General features: G+C 45.4%; 1 protein-coding gene across 1 annotated transcript in view; it reads right to left on the reverse strand.

Moving 5' to 3' along the window:
* The window catches only part of ANKRD13A (ankyrin repeat domain 13A), a 42,554-nt gene extending 25,012 nt beyond the window's left edge, over nt 1-17,542 (reverse strand). Inside the window, exons 1-3 of the mRNA XM_063454651.1 lie at nt 16,994-17,542; nt 1,840-1,972; nt 602-726 (exon numbers count right to left, since the gene is read on the reverse strand). Of these exons, the coding sequence (XP_063310721.1) occupies nt 602-726; nt 1,840-1,972; nt 16,994-17,092 (357 nt within the window). The 5' untranslated portion in view covers nt 17,093-17,542. The remainder of the gene's footprint in view (nt 1-601; nt 727-1,839; nt 1,973-16,993) is intronic.
* Between the last annotated feature and the right edge of the window lie 6,864 nt (nt 17,543-24,406).

The raw sequence follows: 24,406 nt of genomic DNA on the forward strand, positions 1-24,406 counted from the left end.
GAATCTGGCATTACACACGCTGCAGGTTTCCAGTGCCAGAGGATGCAAAGCAGCCCCAAAGCATCACCAAGCCACCACAATGCTTAACTGTAAGCAGAGTGTTCTTTTTAGTTAATGCTTCGTTCCTCTTCCGCCAGACATACGGCTGATCAATTGGGCAGAAAGGTTCCAATTTTGTTTCATTACTCCACAAGACAGAATCCCAAAACGTCTGTGCTTATTTATATGATTATATTAAAAGTTGCATTTTAAGTTGTATTTGATGAGACCACTTGAAACATTTGTTGTGTTACATTATTGCAATTGTATTTGTTTGATTTGCTCACTGCAAACAACTGAAAGTCCGTAGATTTTGACAATAAATCAGATTTTCAATGTGGATTCAATAATTTTTCTTACAACTGTAAATGTGCTTCACAGTATGCTAGCACTTTGTATTTGGTTACACTTTTGTTTTGATTGTGAGTAGTTTACTAGTTTAATTCACGGATGTTGTACAGCTGCACTGGGTTTACTCATTTATCTAGTGCCATTTCACTATATTTATATATAATTTAAATCATCAGTACGCTACTATGGATTAGGAAGAAAGTGAAATCACCTGTAGGGTTTTTGTAAGAAGCTCAGGTACACCTCCCAGGGCTGTAGATGCTTTGTGGAACTCACGATACTGTAGGACCATCTGTACTAACTCTGGATCTCCAGTGCTCACGGCTTCATGTAAAACTGTAAAACACACAGTGGAATATTTTTGAAAATTCTTGCGGAGACCATACAGCTGTTGGTATGTAATTCACACAAGTAGAACATTTAGTCACATAAAATCTCACTTAAAATTGTTGTTGGCTTGAATACTAGAAGTAAGAATAAATGCAGCATAAAAGGGTTTATGGGTGGAAATTGCACATCTAATATGTATATACATGATTAGGTTTCATTTAGCTGTGCACCAACAGAAAGTTTTGTTGTTTAAAGGAACACTATAGTCACCAAATGAACAACTTTAGCTTAATTAAGCAGTTTTGGTGTATAGATCACGTCCATGCAGGCTCACTGCGCAGTTATCAGCCATTTAGGAGTTAAAGCACATTGTTTCTGTTTATGCAGCCCTAGTCACACTTCCCTGCATGTGACAGCCTTCCTAAACAACTCCTGTGAAGTCTAATGTTTGCACTTTATTGCAAATTCTGTTTAATTTAGAATTTCGTATCGCCTGCTCTGTTAAAGCTTGGTAGACCCTGCAGGAGCCTCCTGTATGTAATTAAAGTTCAATTTACAGAGCAGGAGATAAAAAAAAAAAACACACAAAATTAGTTACATTTTCAATCAGATTTTACATTAGATGTTCTCATCTCTTGTTCTGTTACTTGAACTTATAGGGAGGCTTTTACAGGCTAACAGAGCAAGATATAAGAAATTCTAAATTAAACACACTATGAGAAACTGGCTAATATTTTTTGTCTCAGCCAGGAGAGGTGTGGCTAGGGCTGAATAAGCAAAGTAATATAAAGTATCACTTTAAGAAATGTACCGTGTTGCATGTTGCGTAGCACTGACACCGGAAGTACCTCTTATAGCCATTTACATTAAAAAGCCTGCAGAGACAGTCTATGCTCACCAGAACAACTACATTAAGCTGTAGTTGTTCTGGTGACTATGGTGTCCCTTTACGTTGCTGCAGGACGGAAATAAAAAGCAGTGTTCCCATTAAAAGTAAATGCATCCATGTATCATTCATAACAATTTTACTTTTACTGGGAGTTGTGCAATTCAAAGATGACAATAGGTTTTTCACTACTTAGCACATTTTGATGATCATGTGATAATGAAGTAGCTAACCTGTCCAGCCCTCGCGGTTCTCTTTGGTGACATCCGCCTTGTGTCTAAGAAGAACTCTGGCTGATTCAAGATGTCCCAAAGAAACAGCAAGGTGCAGTGCAGTCCTTCCTCGGGGATCCAGCTGCTCAATATCCTGTAGGGAAAAAAAGAATAATGCTATAAAAAAAATTTATATATTTTTTTTAAAGTCACTTTCTCTTGTAACAAGTACGATGCCTGGAACATGCTGCAGACAAATCATCATGTAGTAATATAAACAAGGCTTAGAATTTAAAGTCCAATGCCAAGTACTAGCCAGGCTTTCAAAGTTACTCGCCACTGCAAGCTTGGGGGGGGGGGGGGGGGGGGGGGGGTCACACTCCCCAGGGATAAATTATCACTAGCCAGTGGAAATGTTTTTTCTCCCCACTTGAAGAAAGTTTATGGAGACTTTTCAAGCATCAATGTAGAAACAGATAATGTTGATGTGACACCAGAAGAGAGTGACAAGTTTATCAGTAGTTAGGCAATGAAAGTTGTCATTGATGCAGGTATTGTGTGATAAGAGAGCTATAAGTTAGGGAGGATTTAGCATTCATGCATTTTGCCACATAGAGAGTTATGCAAACATGGCAGGAAAAAAAATCATTCAAAACATAATAACAGAAATTAAATAATACACTGAATATTATGTGCTGCAACAAGAGGTTGAGAACCAAGGCAACACAGGTACAGAGTATGTGATTCAATCAGAAGGCAGAGATAGGGTGCCTCAAAACTCATGGAATTTATAGAATGTTCCTTCTATGAAATATTTTTTCCTGCATTCGATGGATTGTTAAAATCTCCATGGATTGGGCTAGGAAGGGAATAGAGACACTATGTCAGTGTTTGACTATTGCTTTTCAGTGGCTACAAATAAATTACACAGTAATGGTTTTGGAAGATTAGAGCAGAAAATATTAAGTAAAGCCATGCCTGGGTCAAGTGGACAGAAACTGCAATTCATATTGAAATCAGCTGAAAGACCAAAGGGTCTTTAAAAAGAGTCAGTCCCATCACACATGAAGATATGTTCATCTACTGCCACAGAATCTCCAACACCAATGTATCAATAAACCAAACACATGAGAAAACCTTGCTGGCACAACATAACATCTCATTACAACAGGGCTTGACAAATTTGCTTTCAATCTAGAAGCCAACTAAAAAGGTTAGGAGCCAGTTTTTTGTTTGTTTTTTATGACAAAAAAAATATTCTTAAAGGGACACTATGGTCTCCAGAACTACTACAGCATGCAGTGGCTTTATTATCTATAGCCTGTCCCTGCAGGCTTTTCAATGTAAAGACAGGACAGACAGGACAGACAGGACAGACAGGACAGACAGGACAGACAGGACAGACAGGACAGACAGGACAGACAGGACAGACAGGACAGACAGGACAGACAGGACAGACAGGACAGACAGGACAGACAGGACAGACAGGACAGACAGGACAGACAGGACAGACAGGACAGACAGGACAGACAGGACAGACAGGACAGACAGGACAGACAGGACAGACAGGACAGACAGGACAGACAGGACAGACAGGACAGACAGGACAGACAGGACAGACAGGACAGACAGGACAGACAGGACAGACAGGACAGACAGGACAGACAGGACAGACAGACAGACTCTCACACAGTCACAAAGTATTTATTATTTGATACTCAAATAGATACACATACCCACACAAAGATTTACAGATACACACAGACAAATGCACATAGAGACATACACAACATAACAGATACACGTGCAAACGCGCGCACACACACAATATTTTTAGCCACCCTGTTTCCTACCTTTTGGACTCAGAAGGGTGGCGCAGGGATTTAAATTGAGGTTGCTGGCTCAGCAGAATGGGACAGGCTGGAGGCCCGCTCAGCGGAATGGGACATGCTGGAGGCCCGCTCAGCGGAATGGGACAGGCTGGAGGCCCGCTCAGCGGAATGGGACAGGCTGGAGGCCCGCTCAGCGGAATGGGACAGGCTGGAGGGCGGCTTTGAGGAATGAGTGTGGGCTGGAATCCCAGGCACCAGAACAAAAGTCTTAGATGCTGAGGCAACCCACTGCCTGGAATTTGCCATGCCCTGCATTACCATTTTATAGAGTAACTGCAATGTTTTAGCCCTCTTGATGATATTCACTCCTCCATTTTTTCTCTATGTAGGTCAGTGGGCCACTGTGCTTTGTATGAACAAGGTTCAGGAAATTTTAAAAAGTAAAAATAGCATTGTGAGATTCATTTTTGGCCAAGGTATGTTTAGTAGCTAAGTGAGTACCAGAGAGCCCTGAGAAGTCTCTAGCTTTGGAGAAAAGGATAGGTAATTTCAAATTGGTAAGTATTTATAATATTCTCTAAATTAATCCTATTTTAATGAAAATATCAGACAAGGGGACCAGAATCTCTTGTAGTCTGATGTCTCCCAATCTTCAGAGTTCCCGCACCCCCTATACCTTTAGTCTAAGAAAGGGGGTGCGTAGTTACAGTGGAGCCCAGTGGAATACTTTATGAAATCTGGTGACCTGGAGATCACAGGGATACAAGGGTTTTAAATAAATATTAAATCTTCTAATGGACAGACGATTTTATTAATGACACGGAGGCTCCTATTATGCTCTCTTTCTTACTTTATTCCTCAGCAGCAAAGAAAAAATATACTGAAAGAGAAAAATATGTAGAATATGAAATATATAACCGATACAACCATATCTGCCTAGTAACAGGGCAGCCAATCAGTCTCTAGGAACAGTCCATAAATCTCCATCCTTGTACTTCCACTTCCTCTTTCTTTGCTGCTGTCCTCAGACCAGCTAAGTATTATTTTCTCTCTTGCATTTTTGTGATTGATTTTATTTGCTAGGGTTATGCACCCTGTGTCTTTTTTGATGATTGATTATTGTTGGTATTATTCTGTTTCATTTTCTGTATGTTGGCGTTGGTATTATTATCTGATTTTTATTGGTAATTCTGCTATTCGCCTCCCCTGCATTTTTCCGCTGCTTCCCCTGTCTGTGTTACTCTTTTATTCACCCAGACAGGGTTCGCGGCTAACAGGGGAGATTTGCACCGGAGCTTTGGCTCTCTGGTTTCCCTTCCCTTTCCCCTCGCGGCCGCGTGTGCGGCCGCGTTTATCTGCCGACCCGACCGTTATCTCCTTGCACCCGCTGGTGCGAGGGAGTTCCCGGCCGCGTGTATTTCACGCTCTCCTCGGCCATTGGCGGGGGAGGAGCTTGGGAGCGGCCGCGGCGCGCTCTGCACGGCGGCCATTTTCGGCATCGACACTCACGTGGCTGGGTCGGTTCAACGGGTCGGCTCCCTTTACCTCTCTTATTACTGTATTTACTGTGCAGGTATTTTTCTTAGTGGGTTACTCAACCCCTTTACCGTTTAGGTTATTTGTTCTCCCTAATTCCTGTTCAGTTTAGATATTTAACTTCGTTTACTGCCCTGTACCTGTTATAAATATTTAAAGGTACAGTACTTGGATTTTATAATTTAATCTGCTTATCATGCAGGCTAGAGATGAGGGTTCTGGTAGCCCCAGTTACCCCATTATGGACCCCTCTCAGACTCCTAATGCAGGGGACTTAGGCCTTACTCCCTCCCAGGAGTTCCAGGCCCTTATTGATTCTACTATGCAGAGGGCTCTGGCTTCGGCCATGGGGACCGTGTCCTCGTCCCTCTCCCACACTATCCAACAGGCGTTAACACTGCCTTTGACCCCTGTCATGTTGCCTGCTCCCATGCCTGCAGTTCAGACTCAGGCGGGTCGCAAGGCTCAAACTAAGGTTAAACATGTCTCTCCAGATGTGACGCAGGTGTTACCTGCCCTGACTGACGTGCCCATGGCCGTCCAAGATGGCGCGTTTCCGCGCAAGAGAGCCGCTGGCCGGGCAAAATCGGCCAGAAAATGGAAACGGGCGCGTGCCCGTGATGATGGATCGGATACCGATCAGACTGGAGAGTCGGATTCGGACCCCCCTGATTACGCCTCCTATGAGGAGGGGGGCTCCGGCGATGAGGCGGAGTTTGACGCTTCGGCACTTCCTCCGGGTGAGGGGCAGGACATCTGTGATCCTCAGGGTTACCCCCTGTTCGATCCCGATGATCTCCGCCATCCTCGCTCGGCGGAATGGGACCCGCCCGCGCACATTGCCAGTTATCTGGCACTTCGTATGCGTACCCCTCTCTCCAAAGAGGGGCGCAATAAATTGAGGGCCGAGTGCCCGAGGCCTTCCGTGCCTGATGCGGCGTGCAAGACGCCAGAGGTTGACCCTCAGATCTCCCAATTCCTGGCTAAAACAGGCTGGAAACCCAGGAAGGGGCTAGAGTTTTCACTGCATAACTGCCAGGACAAGATCCTGGACACCCTGGGCCCCGCTGCCAAGCTCTATGAGCTTTTGGAGGCAGCTAAAGCTGGGACAAAACCCATCGACCTCGATGAGGCGATTGGGTGGGTCCAGAGGTTGATTTGCCTCCTTGGCAACGCAAATACGGCCATGTCGGCCGAACGCCGCAAGGCGATCTTGCTCAAGATTGAGCCAAAGTTAGTGAACCTCGCTGTGAAGGAGCCGGGTGCCTCGGCCAAAGGTATGCTCTTTGGGGAGTGCTTTGTCAAGGATTTGGGCTCCTTTGTGCGTACCTTCACCGCTCTTGATAAAGCGCAGTCTAATCTAAAGCGGGTCTTTGGCCCTAAGGTTTTCCATGGGGCCGGGAGGTATAGGAGCCGTCCGCCCGGCCGTGGAGCTCGAGGTCCCTCGCGGACCCACAGAGGTTCCTTCTCCGCCCCCCGAACCTACCAGGAGTATAAGCCAACACCCTTCTTCCCCTCACGTGGGAGACCTTGGCAAAGTCGAGGAGGTCGTGGACAACCCTCATACAGACGCCCTTACGGTGAGTACCCCAAAACGTATGTCTTGCAGAACGAGTGTGGGGGGCAGGTTAGCACTATTTCTGGAAATGTGGGGTATGATCACCACAGATGTATGGGTTCTGGAGACGGTCAGGGGTTTCCGTCTGGATCTGTTATCCCCCCCTGTCCAGACTTTTATCCCACAGGAAATGAGACTGCCGGACGATCAGTCCGAGCTAATTACCGCGGAGATCGCGGAGTTGTCGGCCAAACAGGCCATTCAAGAAATCCCTTACGACCACCCAGGATTTCTGAGCAATTTGTTTCTTGTCGCCAAGAAAGGCGGAGGTGTCCGCCCGGTGATAAACCTCAAACACCTGAATTTTTTCCTCCGTTACCATCACTTCAAGATGGAGGGTGCACACTGTCTCCGGGACCTGCTACGTCGAGGGGATTGGATGGTCAAATTGGACCTCAAAGATGCCTACTTGACTATACCCATGGCAAAAGAGCACTGGGACTTATTGCACTTTACGTGGCAAGGTCGTCGATGGCGGTTTACCTGTCTGCCGTTCGGTCTATCTTCGGCTCCATGGTGTTTCACGAAGGTGATGAAGCCTGTGGTGGCTTTCCTCAGGGCCCGAGGGGTCCGCATGATTATTTACCTGGACGACATATTGATTATGTCCTCGTCCCCCGACCAACTTCTCAGACACCTGGGATGGACGGTAAACCTCCTGGAAGGCCTGGGCTTCCTCGTGAATTGGGAAAAATCCATTGTGGAACCAGTACAGAAGATAGAATTCCTGGGCTTCGAGGTCGATTCAATCACCCAGTTTCTGTTCCTACCGGAAAGCAAACTTCGGTCGATGAAGAAGGAGATACGGCGTGCACTACGGGCCTCCTCTCTCTCCGTCCGGCAACTGGCGAGAGTGATCGGCCTCTTGGCCTCTTCAATTCAAGCGATTTTCCCAGGCCCATTACATTACCGGGCCCTACAACGTTTGAAAGGTTCCCATCTTCGGGCCGGGGGCTCGTACGAGAGCGTATTGACCCTGGACGACGACTCCAGAGACGAGCTACGATGGTGGTTGGACCACATGGAGGCATGGAACGGCCGGGCCATCTTCGGCTCCGCGCCGGACATGGTTATAGAGTCGGACGCGAGCCTACACGGTTGGGGCGCTCGCTGTGGCAGTATCTCCACCGGTGGAAGATGGTCCGAGGTCGAGTCGACCTTACACATAAATTGCCTGGAACTTCTGGCGGGTTCGTTCGCCATTCGGAGTCTATCTCCGACTCAGGGGAATTGCTGCGTACTACTGCGCATGGACAATGTGTCCGCAGTCAGGTACATAAACCACCTGGGGGGTACGAAATCGAAACAGTTGGCGAACCTGGCAAGGGACTTCTGGCAGTTTTGCCTCCACAACGCTATATCGGTTACGGCCGAACATATTCCGGGACTGGACAACGAATGGGCGGATTGGAATTCGCGTTACCTGAAAGATTCAGGAGACTGGCATTTACTATCCTCAACCTTCCAAAGGATGGACCGACTATGGGGTCCTCTACACCTGGACTTGTTCGCGTCCAGACTGAACTCCCAACTGCCCCAATACTTCAGTTGGAGACCGGACCCGACAGCCGCTGCGGTGGACGCGTTCTTACAGACGTGGCCGATAGGGCGCCACTTTGCGTTCCCACCGTTCAATCTGATATCCCGGACGCTGACGTACGCGACCAGACAGGATTGCACGCTGGTAATGGTGGTTCCCCTGTGGCAATCTCAACCGTGGTTCCCCCGTCTCCTGGAAATGGCCATAGACTTCCCACGGTTGATCGAAATGAGGCCGGATGTGCTTCTAGACCCGGATGGGAACTCGCACGAATTGGTGGATCAGAACTTGCTCCAACTCACGGCTTGGCTGATCTCAGGGGACCCTGGTGTGTCACGGACGTTTCGCAGGCGACTGCTCGACTCTTGGAAAATGCCTGGGCGCCAGGTACCAGGCAGGCCTACAAGTCCGCATGGCGCGTGTGGTCTAGCTGGTGCTTGGGAAGATTGCTGGATCCACTTTCTGCCCCTCTAACTGCTCTGCTCAGTTTCCTGACTGAACGTTTCGATTCGGGTTTGGCCTATCGTACCCTTAATGTTTATAGATCGGCTATTTCGGCCGGACACAGAGGGCTAGATGGATCTCCGATTGGACAACATCCTGTTGTGTGTCGACTGTTGAAGGGTATCCGTTTCGCTAGGCCTCCAAGCTCTAGATACTCTTCATTCTGGGACGTTAACGTTGTCCTTGGTTTTTTGGACTCCTGGCCCTGTAATGAGGACCTGACTCTCAAACAGTTGTCATGGAAACTGGTCATGCTTCTGTGCTTACTTTCGTGCAAAAGAGTATCGGACGTCAGAGCTCTGGATTGGAACGCGATTTCGTTCACCCCGGAAGGTGTGTCGTTTAATATCTCAAGGAGGACTAAGTCGGCTTCCAAGTCGGTGGACTACCCTAGGTGCTCCGTCAGACCGGCTTTATGCCCTGTGGCTTGTCTCCAGGTCTATTTGGCTCATACTCGTCAGTTGAGGTCAACGGACTTGCCTCCACTATTTATTTCCTTTAAGGCACCGTTTCTACCTGTCTCCTCGACTACGTTAGCCCGCTGGGTTAAGGGTCTGCTTTCCGCTGCAGGAATTGATACTTCGATTTTTTCGGCACATTCGGTTAGGGGTGCCATGGCATCGAAGGCTTCTACGATGGGATGTCGTCTGGACGATATCTTGAGAGCGGCGGACTGGTCTAAGGAATCTACGTTCCGTGATTTCTATTTCCGCCCGATTGAACATGTTTCTTCGTTGGTGGTGGCTCAGCTTTAAACTAGCATAATAGGAGCCTCCGTGTCATTAATAAAATTCCCAGATTTTACTAATAACATGACGTAAAGTCATGATTTTATTAATGACACGGAGGCGAGTATTATTCCCACCCACCCGCCCATGGATCTGGGGTAAGTTTCTGTTTATGGTTCAATCGGGGTGATCTTTTTTTCACTCATGGTAAGTACACTTGGTTTACTTGTTTTGAATGCATATTCTCGTCGGGTGTGACATATATCTTTATTAATCTAACTAGGATACTCGTGATGTACAGGTTTTATGTATACGATATGTTACACTCAGGTCCTAAGTTTGGAGTTTACCACATATTTCTTTGTTTTACAGCTTGATTTCGTTTTGTGGAAGTTACCAGTTGGAAAGTTACTCGTTACTAATATGGATGTTTCGGTTTGGGTCTTCGGTTCAGAAGGCAAAGAAGAGGAAGTGGAAGTACAAGGATGGAGATTTATGGACTGTTCCTAGAGACTGATTGGCTGCCCTGTTACTAGGCAGATATGGTTGTATCGGTTATATATTTCATATTCTACATATTTTTCTCTTTCAGTATATTTTTTCTTTGCTGCTGAGGAGTAAAGTAAGAAAGAGATAGCATAATACCCGCCTCCGTGTCATTAATAAAATCATGACTTTACGTCATGTTATTAGTAAAATCTGGGAATTCGTTCTGGCATAAATTTAAAGAAATATATTTCAGATGCACTGCACCAAAGGACTTTTTGCACGTCTAGTAAATTTTATTATATTCTGGTCAGAGAAAACACTACTCCAAGCGTGCATGCGACTTGGCTCTATTGGTGGAAGGGTTAAAAATCACTTTGTCTGCAATACACCAAAAATACTGATAAACAAATCCTGCTTAACACCACCCACACTTAACTCTATTATCAAAAGCTGCCACCACTAAGAAAATGTATTAGTTCCCCATGCAAATTAGATTAACCAACACATAAAAAAAACTATTTAGAAAAACATGTTTCCATATATACTATTACGGTCTTCAGGTTTGTGAATCCAGATTCTTGATCCCAAAATACAAATATCGTCATTAACATTATAATAATTAAAAAAAAAAAAACAACAACCACACAACACACAAAAGTGACAGTGCAAAAAATTACATAAAACTAAAAGGACATGCAAAAACAGTAAATAAATGCGAAGTCACTTCAATTTCAATGATGAAATCTCCTTGCCCCGCCTGCACACACTCCAAACCTGCATACAAATTCCTACACATGCCTGCTGTAGACTACTCATTCATGGTTATGTGACCACCTGGCGACAATACAGTTGAGGGACACAACAGACAGGTAAAAAATTTAGGGAATACCGAGCTTGACAAAGGAAGTGGAGCTTGAACATAGGAAAATACAGAAGACAAATAGTTCCTATTTTGTCTTATGTATTTTACACGAAGAACATCTGAAAGGAAAAAATGAAGTCCTGATTTGGATAGAGAGAGAAGCAGAATCAATTTAAGAAAGGTAAGTATGGCATTACAGAACCTCTAATTTCTGTACTCCTTCTCCAAGTAATGTGTATCTATTCCCACTCAGCTTTGTGACATTTTAATTTCAGTACACCTACTCCAAGCAATGTGTATTCATTCCCACTCAGTGTTGTGACATCCTAATATTTGCACACATTCTCCAAGCACTCAAGAATGCTGCAGCCAATGTTCAGTTCAGATACTAGTCCTTGCAATTGGAAACTCCTTACATCAGGCTCAAGAGTACATCAACTCTGTTCTTTTCCTCAAGAATGACTGTTATTCAGGATAATGCACTGGAAGATAGCAGTGCAAAACAGCAGACTTTGTACAGTTACAGTGGGTAGGTACAGGTGGGCAGGTCAGAGTGGTCTATCCACATACAAATACAAGGCTAATTAAACTGCTTTCTCACAGCAGTGGAATTCCTCTGTCCAGACAAATGTATATTTCTTAACTACCATCTTAGTAAAATGACGGGGGAATTGTTGAGAAATTGATGGTATGACCAAATGTAATTCTTTTTTTATTATTATTTTATTTTTTTACCTGGTGACATACACACTATTATACAGCACAGCCGAATAAGTTGGTGCTTCGTACATAAAAAATACATAGAAATAGAAATGAAGACTACAGTGCGCCTTTGTTTAAATGCCTATCTATATGTGCACACCTGTGTTTACCTTGGGCGACCTGGATACTTTCACTTTTAATGTTGTGATCTGTTCTCCCTGGTAGAATTAACTTGTTTCTTAGCCACAGCGAGGTCTGTAGAACATTTTCCCATATCAAAGACTATTCAGCAGCATGGATTGTGCAGACTACAATTCTGCAGACTGTACATGTGATGACTTGTGATATTGCACCATGAATACCCGCTAGGACCAAGCTAACAGATTGATTGTAGGCCCAGGTACATAAAATGGCAGGCCTCTTGAAATTAAAGGGACACTTTAGTCACCAGAACAACTACAGCGTATTGTATTTGTTCTAGTGAGTATATTTTTTCCCTTCAGGCTTTTTGCAGTAAACTCTGTCTTTTCAGAGAAAATGCAGTGTTTACATTACAGCCTAGGGATAACTCCATTGACCACTCCTCAGATGGCTACAAGAGGTACTTCCTAGGGCAGTGCTGCACACTGTGCAGTACTGCCATTCAGTGTCTCCACCCTCTGCATGCAGACACTGAACTTTCCTCATAGAGATGCATTGATTCAATGGATCTCTATGATGAGATGCTGATTTGAATAGTGCTGGCTGTGCCCCTGATCTGCCTCCTTGACAGTCTCAGTCAATCCTATGGGAAGCATTGTGGTTGGCTGACAGAAAGTCAGGCATGCAAGTAGATCAGGGGCAGAGGCAGCAGCAATTGCAGACTTTAATACAAGTAAGATTTTACTATATTTAGGGAGGCAAGAGGGAGCCAGGATGGGGTCGTGAGGGTGGTTTTAACATTGTAGGGTCAGGAATACATGTTTGCGTTCCTGACCCTATGGTGTTCCTTTAATCTCTTAAGGACCAAACTTCTGGAATAAAAGGGAATCATGACATGTAACATGTCATGTGTCCTCAAGGGGTTAAAGTGATCAGGTCTTCTACTGCTTGTACAGGAACTGCATCAGCTGTGAAATATATGCTCTGAGTTCAAGCATACAAAGCTGCTAGAAAAATAAACGTATATTATGTGTAATGTCCTAGGACCTAAGTTTCACTGTTGTGAGAAAATTATACTAAGAGAATGATGTAAAGGTAAAATTGCTCAGAAAAGGGGTATTCAAGGCATCTGTATAACTTTGATTATTAAAAGAACACTATAGTGTTCTAGTCACCTGTTAGGCGAGGACCCCATGATTTAAAAAGGTTTTTACTTGCCTTTTAGCCCATGTTCAGCTGCCCCTGTGCGACAGGCTCTGCATCTATGCGGAGATCAGATACACGGTGTTAAAATGAGAATGCATTGGCACCCAGACCACTTCATTATGATGTAGTGGTCTGGGTGCCTATAGTGTCCTTTATAAAGGGACCCTATAGTCACCAGAACCACTACAGTTTAATGTAGTGGTTCTGGTGACTATAGCATGTCCCTGTACTGATAGCACTGTAAACATTGCCTTTTCAGATTAACACAGAGACACACAGACGGTATCTCCACGCACTGCATGGAGACGCTGAACGCTCCCCATAAAGATGCATTGATTAAATGAGGAGAAGCTTACAGAGGCAACGCAGCGTTTTGTCGAACAATAGCCTTCCAAAGCTTTCCTGTGGGATAGCATCGGATTGGCTGGGATCATCAAGATTGATGATCTCAGCCATGGAGGCAGAGGCAGGCGGGCCAAGCCACAGCAAGACATATAGTTACATAGGCTGAAAAGAGACATGTGCCCAACAAGTTCAGCCTTCTTCACATTTGTTTTTTGCCGTTGATCCAAAAGAAGGCAAAAAATCCCAGTTTGAAGCACTTCCAATTTTGCAACAAACTAGGAAAAAAATTCCCTCTTGACCCCAGAATGGCAGTCAGATTTATCCTTGGATCAAGAAGCTATTACTCTACAGTGAAAAATTATATCATTGACCAACATGGCATGGATGAAAAGGTGAGTAAAATAATCTTTTACTGCAAAGAGAGAGGGCAGGTCACCTAAACAGCCACTTCAGGACTATAGTGTCAGAAATACATGTTTTTATTTCTGATACAATAGTATCCCTTTATGGAAGCCTGTCTCTTTGTATCAATATGTGATATCGTCACTACATACACATAACATCTGTATAAATCTTCTCAATTTACAACTATACATGATTTAAAGGGACAATGCAAGCACCATAAGAACTTATTGCTAGGATAATGTGATATTCCTCCAGTTTCTATTTAGACCCTCTGCTTAAGATGCAAAGTACATAATTTGCAGAATGGTTAAGGATTTGCTGTCTATCTACTTCAAAGAGTCTCTAACTAAAAGGAAACTATAGGCACCAGTATCACTACAGTGTAAAAATAATGGTCCTGGGGCACACAGACAGACTTTGCGGCCTTGGCAATGTTTAAACTGGTGCCTAAAACCACCTTTAGTGGTTGTCACTCTGACAGGTTAGAATTCCTAACGCTGTAGTGTTTCTTTAACAAGGTTATCTCACACATAAATGAAACTCACTTGGTGATTTTTGTTTACTGCACTACTTCCTGTAAACCCTAGGACATTAATGCATAAGAATCACGTGAGGAAGTTGTATCTGAGATACTGAGTAATGCAAGCTTTGTAGCAACAATTACGACACGGTGAAGTCACTACTCAAGATAGAATCTTTAGGAATATCTCATGCCAACTGTATTGGAATTCCCCTGAAATTTCACTGCAATTCCTAGACAACGTAGAGGTGGTTATACTGTTTTTGATAAGACTGTGGAAGGTGCAAAATTTCAAACAATGTCTTTTCAGAGAAAATGCAGTGTTTACATTATGGCCTAGGAATACCTCTAGTGGCAATCACTTAGACTTCAGGGGCCAGTATTTCACAATGTACAGCACTGACATTCAGCACCTCCACGATCTGCATGGAGGCACTAACGTTCCTCATAGAGATGCATTGATTCAACACACACACACAACATTAAAACATCTGTCTAATATCACGTAGGCCCACCTTGTGCTGCAAAACATGATGAGTCAAGCCATAGACTCCACAAGACTTCTGAACATGTTCAGTGATTTCTGTCACCAAGACATTCGCAGCAGATCCTTTAAGTCCTACAAGTTGCGAGGTGGAGGCTCCATGGATTGTATTTTTGGTTCCAGCACATCACAAAGATGCTTAAATCGTAGTGAGATCTGGGGAACTTGGAGGTCCACCTTTTTCCATTGGTCAATGGTCCAGTTCTGACGTGCACGTCTCAATTGAAAGGGCTTTCGGCAGTGGACAGGGGTCATCAAAGGCACTCTGACCGCTCTGCACCAAACTATGATGGTGTGTTCTAACACCTTTCTATCATGGTCAGCATTAAGTTTTTTTTTTTAGCAATCTGAGCTAGTCATTTTTCTGTGTGATCAAACCAAATGTGCTAGTCTTCACACCCCACATGCATTAATGACTCTTGAGAACCCAGGCCCCTTACTCGTTGACCTTTCTTGCACCACTTTTGGGAAATACTAACCACTGCATGGCACGAACACCCCACAAAACCTGCCATTTTAGAGATGCTCTGCGCCAGTAGTCTAGCCATCACTATTTGGCTCTTAGACTGACTCTTTACTTGGTGCCCAATATATCTCACCATTTGACACATACCATATTAACAATATAATCTCTTTATAAAAATGTTGTGGCTGATCAGTGTACAATGTCCTTTTAAAGGAGCAGTATAAGTGTAACAACCAGTATACACTGATGTATTAGTGATGGTACTACGGGGATGTGTGCCGTGTTACCTGGTTCCTGGTCAAGCCTTGGGTAACCAAGGTTCCGACCTTGCTCGTTGGAAGTTTCAATTACAAATTCAATATGGATAAAACTAATATTGCTAATATAGAAGTGATATGTCTGTATTTGGATATCTGACAAGCAGGGGTCAGGCAGTGGGTGCCTCAGTGACTCCCAATTTTAGCCAAACCTTTTGAAAGCAAAAGCCCCTTCAATGAACAGGCATAACTAAAAGAGACTTTGAAGGATCTGGTTGCTAAGCATGGAAAAAGACCCAGCTGTTCAAATTCAGCATTTTCAACCAACCATTTGCTATATAAAATCCAGTTGGCTAGTCAAAGGGCAAATTTGATTGTTTTAGCCAAATTTGTACTTCCATCCAAGGCATTCATCTTTTTGTAATGAAATAAACCATGCAACTTACTTTCAGGCATTTAGTACACTTAAGCTAATAAGCTTGAAATTATTACATTTATGTAGCATAGTGCTGTAAAAAAAAAAAAAATTAAATGGGGATGGCATGTTTACAAATAAGTATACTATAGATATGAGCTGCAGTCAGCAACAGATATAATATACTTATCAGCCTATCCACTATCCTCATGATACAAATCAGGGCTGATGACAGCAATAATACAGTACACAATCTGACTGCATTGGGTGCTTGTCATATAACAGCTGAAGCCACTGCTGCAGGAACAGAACAAAAGACTTTAGGGTTTAAGCACTACTCATTGAATTGCATTGAACCAAAAACAGATTTGCAATATTTCTTTCAAAAGGCTTACATGGTTTTATATATATATATATTTTTATTTTTTTTTCCCCAATTCTGTTGTTGTCACTTTGTGGCTTTTTTTTCGACAAGATTTTGTAATTTGACTTTCAGCTCATCACAATGTTTGGTGAATAAACCATTTAGCACACGAATTTCTAATGTTGCCATTGATGATTCCTCCACAAAATAGAATAAAAAAAATATATATATATTTGAGTAAAACTGCTGGATGTGACATATTATTGTAAGTGCAAAGCGAACATCAAGGCTGCCATGGGTCCAATTTAAAGACGATGTGACAAATATATGACAACCAGATAGGAACCCTTATATAATGATCCAAATCTCTGTATAAAAGTGATGGCTACATTTAGCTCCCCAGATGTTTATGAACTACATTTCCCATAATGCTTAGCCATGTCAGGGGCCCTGAGAGAGAATAAGGGTTCAGAGCCATCCAGGATAGCAAGATATGACTGAGTGCAGTGTGTTTGTGAATCAGTGTCATGGTTGAATCAGGGTGTCATGGTTGCCTTGTTATGTACATGTGATAGGCATACGTTCAGGCACAGATCATGTTGTAACATTAGGGAAATGGCCTCCTCACAGCTCTCTTACACCCACTGTCACACACACACCCCAGCCCATTACCAGGCACACGGTGCGGCGGCTGACCTCACCTTCCCCGGCAGCTCACTCTCCAGAGCCCGGTAGTCGTTATTCCAGACGTGGACATGCAGAGGGCAGGCGGCCGGAGGGTCTTCCTCGGAGTTCATCATTGCCGGCCGAGCTGGGAGGCCGGAGCCGCCGGCTCTCTCGCGGATCTCACGGTTCGGGTAACGCAGGACTCTCCGCGGAGACAACTTTTCAAAACAGGGAAGCGACAGCAGGCTCAGCGCAGGTACCTGCGGGGGAGCGACATGAAAGCAGCGTCACTGGGGAGACGGAGAGCCGGCACACAGAGCGGTAACCTCAGCCCGGAACTGCTGCCGGCAATACAAGGCTCAGCGCTGCAATCACTGCCTACCACCGGCCCGCTGCGGCACTAACAGCACAGCCCGGCACGCAGGACACCCCTGGGAGCGCTGCACATGGTACAGTCCAAGGATGGTACCCGGACTGTACCACACAGTAACGGGGGGGGAGGGCCTGACACGGGACATGTAACGGCAGAGAGGATTGTGATTGTAGTGATATGGAGACACAGTCCTGGAATAACCAGTCACTGTGTGTGAGTGTCACTGAGCGCGGGGACCGACAGCCCTGACACGGCACCTCTCACTGACACACAGTGACAGCAGCATACCTGCCAATAGACCAGCCCACAGGCAGGGTGAGGGAAAGGTCCACCCCTGAGTGGGTCAGGTGCTCCGTGACTTCAAACAGGAAAACAATAAATGGTCCCGTTCGGTAGCCGTAGTGACAGCCACAACCCCAGCTTTTCCCTGACAAGCGGACCTGTATGCGGAAACTGAAACTTTGCGTTCCAAATCTTGCGTGTCAAACCTCGCTCTAGACAGCGGAGCGGTGTGCTCGATGCTCATAGGTCAAATATAGACAGGAAGCATTAGTGAGGAATATTTTGAAAACGAGGCTTGGTACTTGTAGAGCGGGCTCAGTCACTGCTCGTTGTGTGTCCAGTGTCTGATTGTTGGCAGTATTGCCATTTTTTGTTGATAAATATAGAAGAGCTGGATCTGAATTACAAAGTTTCTTTATATAATACAGCTCTCTGCCTCACCCCCAATCATTATCTCTACATGGCTGGCAGCTATAACGTTCCAGGCATTCTACTTAATGAGGTACTGATTGGGTGATCACCTGAACCAAAATCTTATTTAAATGGATTCTATAGTGTTAGGAATACAAATCTGTACTATTAGTGCTATAGTGCCCTATGCTTTCTATGAGCATAGAAAGAAAAAAAACTTTATTTTTCAAACCCGACACCAGCACCTGTGTGGCTCGTTGCTACGCCTTTAACGTAATCCGATGGGTGGGTGGGGACCTAACAGGAGCCTCAATGCTTTCCTATGGAGATTTCACTGACAGTGGATGTCCTCATGTAGAGCGTCAGGACATCCAGCTTTTTTTTAAGGGACTCAGTCCCTTAGAATCCTAGAAGCGACCCTAGTGGCTGTGCATAGTAATTATTGCAGTTTCGCAAGAATTGCAATGTTTTACATTGCAGGACAAAGTGGGAAAGGGACACTGCACCCAGACCACTTCAATGACCTGAAGTAATCTGGGTGCCTATAATGTCCCTTTAATGAGCAAAAGTATAAAAAAAAATACTGCAGTGGTCATTACGATCCTCTTACAATAGAACCGGCTGGATGGCAAAAACAGTGTTAGTAGTACCACAGTATTTAGAATAAAAAAATAACTATTGACCATGAAAAAGATGGAAAGAAAGGTCTTGAGTGAGGAAAAGATGGGTTTCATTTTAATTTTACTGGCAGTTGGAAACAGAGAGCCAGGTTTCTTCCATCCTTTATATTTCAAAGACCGCAGTTCTTAAGAACAAAGTCAAGCAGCAGACACTGGGAGATAACAATGGTACAGACCTGCATAGGGCAAAAAAGACTACGCTGACTGGAATGACTACCAACTTATTCAAATGTGACACAGCAACCATAGGATGACGTAAAGTGGCCAACAAAAAAAATGACAAATCGCAACTAGGGTGAAGTGCACTATGAGGGTGAATTGAAATCAACTCCTGGGGTCTGGGTGGAAGTTGTGGAAGACTAGAAAAAAAGCCCTTGGTCAATGAGAAGCAAAGAAGAGCCATTCTGAGTTTCAACCGTAGACTGTTGGAATAAGGCTATATTCTCCGATGAGTCCAATTTCCTGCTTTGCCCTTGACATTGTCATCTAATGGTTAGACGCAGACCTGGAGAGGTCTACAAGCCACAGTGTTTTGGTGGAGGATTGGTGATGTTTTAGGTTGGATTCAGCATGCTGGAATTGGGCAGAGTAATTCTTTTATGACATTGACCTGTTGTAATTTTCTGCAAATAAATACAAAAAATTACAGTATTCTTATTTTGTAAAAATGTTGTCAGTAGTTTATAGAATAAAACATATGCTCATTAACTGAAACAAACCTACATACTGATTAGCCACAACATTAATACCACTGACATAAATAACATTGATTATATTGTTACAATGGCACCTGTTAAAGGGTGGGATATATTAGGCAGCAAGTAAACGTTAAATTGAATGGACCACTATAGGCACTGAGACCATTTCAGTTCAATTAAATGGTCTGGGTGCCAGGTTCCCCTAGTTTTAACCCTGCAGCTGAAAACATAGCAGTTTCAGAGAAACTGCTATGTTTACACTGCAGGGTTAATCCAGCCTCTTTTGGGGTGGATGGATTATCTCGGCAAAGAAGAAGTGCTCACTAACAGATTTAGACAGATTTGTGAACAATATTTGAGAGAAATAGGCCTGTGTACATAGAAAAAGTCTTAGAGTTCAGCTTATGAGAAATGGGGACAAAAGCAAAAGTGTATAACCGATTTGGAAAAATCCATCTATTCTACACTATAGTCAGAGCTACCCAATATTTGCCATTAATATTTTAATTTGGAATTTAGCTGAAAACAAGGAAATATGTACGGAAAACAGGCATGGTTTCCTAAAATGGCCAGAGTGGCAGCCAGCTCCCAAATTATGTGAGTGACATACTACAATTCGAGTTCTGACAAGCCCCCACCTCATTCCATATCCCATGGCTGTGCACTTGATGTCTCAAATTCTGAATTGCCAGTCTGCAAATTCATATAACAAACAAGAGGTGCACTGACTGAACCTTTATCAAGGCTTGATCAAGCCTCTGTTTCAGTGCTAAAACATTGCCTGCTCCGATTTCGAAATAAAGTCTGCTTTTAATGGTCTATGTGTGCCTGGATCTTTCTACATTTAGTTTCTAAATGAAAATTCAAGTATAGTCTCAGACACACTGTACGACTATAGCCACTTCATTTTAACCAGGTGCTGTTCCTAAACAGCATTTCTAATATATACACGTTTCTAGACACACATAGATACACTCTGCCAGACCCAGAGACAATTAACACATTCACAGTAACACACTTATGTACAGATTCACAGATTCAGATGTACACTACCAGATACACAAATGTATAGAAATACACTAAAGGCCAAACGTATATGGACATTACTACAAATTATTGAGTTCATGTTTTAGCCTCAGCCATTGCTAAAAGATACATAACATGCAGCACATGACATCTCCACAGGCAAACGCTGATAAAACAATGAGTCGTACTGAAGAGCTCAGTGACTTTAAATATGGCACTGTCATAGAAAACCACCTTTTGCCGCAAGTTAGCGAAATATCTACCCTACTAGATCTGAGTCAACAGTATGTGCTATTGATGAGAAGAGTAATTGTATAGGAGAACCAACAGCCCGGCAACGAAATAAGCTTGCAGTGTGTTGAAGTTGTGTGGTGTGTAAAAATTGTTCATACAAATTATCTGAGGCATCACTCACTTCAATGTTTCACACTGCTCTGGAAATAACATTATAACATGAACTGTGCATTGGGAACTTAATGAAATGGGTTTCCATGGCCAAGCAGTTGTACATAAGCCTTACATCAACTAGCTCAATTCCAAGTTTCGGCTAGATAGGAATAAAGCACGCCATCAAAAGGTTATCTGAAGTGATGAATTGTGTTTTATTATCTGACAGTCTGATGGGTGTGGTAGATGTTTGGAGAACACTACTGTAGTGCAAAGTGACTACTGTAAAGTTGTGTGAAGGAAGGATAATGGTCTGCAGTCTATTTTTGGAAACTAGTCTTAATATTAGAAGATACAAAGACATTTTAGACAATTGGGTGCTTCCAACTTTGTGGCAACAATTTGTGGGAGGCCATTTCCTGTTCCAGCATGATTGTGTCACTGTGCACAAAGCAAGGTCAATGAAAACATGATTTGGTGAGTTTGAAAGAAGAAACTCGAGTGGCCTTGTTACGTCTGCTACATATTTGACAGGAGGAGTCCAGGAGGCAGGAATCAGCCAAGACGAAGTATCAAAGGGAAAACCAAAGTCGTAGTCGAGGAAAGCCAGGGGTCGAGGAAAGCCAGGCGGTACGGGTTCAGAGACGATAGAACAGGCGAAGGATCAGATACCAGATAAATCAAACAAGGCAGGATAGGTACACTGAAGTTCACACCACAGTAAACGCGGTAAAACTGAGCAATGAGGTAGAGGTAGATTGAGATTATATAGGGGAGAGGTATCCACCTCCAGGGGCGGACTGACCGGTCGGGCACTTCGGACATGGTCCGAGGGCCCGGCCGGGAGGGGGGCCCGCCATCAGGGGGCCCGGCCGCCCCTTTAAATGCTGCAGCCGCCTGAGCGCTCTCTCTTAAGAGCGCTCAGGCGGCTGCAGCTTCTCACCTCCCCTCCCTGTAGCGTGGCCGAGCTGCTCTGCGTCCGCGGTGCCGGCCGGAGTGATAGGAAGGTGCACACACACTGAGTGTGCACCTTCCTGTCAGTCCGGCCGGGTACAGGAAACAGAAACTCCTGTTCCGCGCGGAACAGGAGTTTCTGTTTCCTGTACCCGGCCGGACTGACAGGAAGGTGCACACTCAGTGTGTGTGCACCTTCCTATCAATCCGGTCGGCACCGCGGACGCAGAGCCTCTCGGCCACGCTACGGGGAGGGGGTAAAAAGAGAGAGAGAGGGAGGGGGGGAGTTAAAAGAGAGAGGGGTGGGGGGGGGAGTTAAAAGAGAGAGGGGGGGAGTTAAAAGAGAGAGGGGGGGAGTTAAAAGAGAGAGGGGGGAGTTAAAAGAGAGAGGGGGGGTAAAAGAGAGAGGGGGGAGTTAAAAGAGAGAGGGGGGTTAAAAGAGAGAGGGAGGGGGGGTTAAAAGAGAGGGAGGGGGGGGGTTAAAAGAGAGAGGGGGGTAAAAAGAGAGAGGGAGGGGGGTTAAAAGAGAGAGGGAGGGGGGTTAAAAGGGAGGGGGGGTTAAAAGAGAGGGGGGTTGTTAAAAGAGATGGGTTAAAAGAGAGGGAGGGGGGTTTAAAAGAGGGAGGGGGGTTAAAAGAGAGAGGGAGGGGGGGTTAAAAGAGAGAGGGAGGGGAGGTTAAAAGAGAGAGGGGAGGTTAAAAGAGAGAGGGGGTTAAAAGAGAGAGGGAGGGGGGTAAAAAGAGAGAGGGAGGGGGTAAAAAGAGAGAGGGAGGGGGTAAAAAGAGAGAGGGAGGGGGGTAAAAAGAGAGAGGGGAGTAGGGGGGGTAAAAAGAGAGAGGGAGGGGGGTAAGAAGAGAGAGGGAGGGGGTAAGAAGAGAGGGGGGGTAAGAAGAGGGAGGGGTAAGAAGAGAGAGAGGGGGTAAGAAGGGAGGGGGGAGTAAGAAGAGGGGGAGTAAAAGAGGAAGGGGGGAGTAAGAAGAGGGGGAGGGGAGAGTAAGAAGAGGGGGGAGGGGGTAAGAAGAGGGGAGATTAAGAAGAGAGGGGGGGAGTAAAGGGGGTAAGAAGAGGGGAGTAAAAAGAGGAAGGGGGAGTAAGAAGAGGGGGGAGGGGGGTAAGAAGAGCGGGGAGGGGGTAAGAAGAGGGGGGAGGGGGAGTAAGAAGAGGGAGGAGTAAGAAGAGGTGGGAGTAAGAAGAGGGGGAGGGGGAGTAAGAAGATGGGGAGAGTAAGAAGGGGGAGTAAGGAGAGGGGGAGGGGGGAGTAAGAAGAGGGGAGAGTAAGAATGGGGGTAAGAAGAGAGTGGGAGTAAGAAGGGGGTAAGAAGAGGGGGAGGGGGGTAAGAAGAGGGGGAGGGGGGAGTAAGAGGAGGGCAATTGCCCCCTCCCCTGTCCGCAGGCACCGTGCGGGCAGCCGGCAGGGGAGGGAGGAAGAGAGGACCCGGGAGCTCAGCCTGCAGCTCCTCTGGGTCCTTCTTGTGTGAGCACAGATCGTTGCCGCGGTTACCACGGCAACGTTACGGCTCTTGCAAGAGTAAACTCTAGCCCTGGAGCTACGGGCTAGAGTTCACTCTGAACACTGTGACCACCAGGTATTCCTGGTGGTCGCAGTGGTGAGAGTGAACTTTAGCCCCATAAACACACTGCCCCCCATACACACACACTGCCCTCACACACACCATACACACACACTGCCCCCACACACACCATACACATTTACACACATTGCCTCACACACACACACATACACTGCCCACCCATACACACACAGCCCCCCATACTAACATTGCCACACACATACACAGCCCCCTCGTACACACATTGCCCCACACACCCTACACATTCACACACTACACCCCCTCACACACACTGAACCTTTCACACAGACTGCACCCCTTACACATTGCACCACTGCTCCTATACCCTACTACAGCCTCATATCCCAGCAGACCCTAGGTAAGTTGTCAAACTGTTCTTAAACGGTTTGACTACTTACTCTGGGAGGGGGGCCCGGCCCTCCTGGCACCATAACGACTACACAGAGTAGTAGTGGTTATTGTGCATGGATTATTTCTTTAAATAATCTACGAGTGCCCCAGTAGCCAGCAAGCCAGCCAACCCACAGGCCAGCCCGCCCACAGGCTGGCCAGTAGACAGACAGCCAGCCTACAGGCCACCAGTTAGGCTTAAAGCCAGCAACCCCACAGCCTGCCAACCGCAGCCAGCAAGCCACAGCCTGCCAGCCAGCAAGCCACAGCCTGCCAGCCGCAGCCAGCAAGCCCACAGCCTGCCAGCCGCAGCCAGCAAGCCCACAGCCTGCCGGCAGTAGCCAGTAAGCCCACAGCCTGCCAGCAAGCCCACAGCCTGCCAGACGCAGCCAGTAAGCCCACAGCCTTCCAGCAAGCCCACAGCCTGCCAGCCGCAGCCAGCAAGCCCACAGCCTGCCGGCAGTAGCCAGCAAGCCCACAGCCTGCCAGCAAGCCCACAGCCTGCCAGCCGCAGCCAGTAAGCTCACAGCCTTCCAGCAAGCCCACAGACTGCCAGCCAGCAACAGTAATTAAGGTAAGAGGAGCCAACTTGGCCTAGGTATCAGCTATGTTGTGTTGCTATATTGTGAATAGGAACCAGAGTGTTGGAGAGACC

The sequence above is a fragment of the Pelobates fuscus genome, chromosome 5 (genome assembly GCF_036172605.1).
Source record: "Pelobates fuscus isolate aPelFus1 chromosome 5, aPelFus1.pri, whole genome shotgun sequence".
Lineage (NCBI taxonomy): Eukaryota > Metazoa > Chordata > Amphibia > Anura > Pelobatidae > Pelobates > Pelobates fuscus.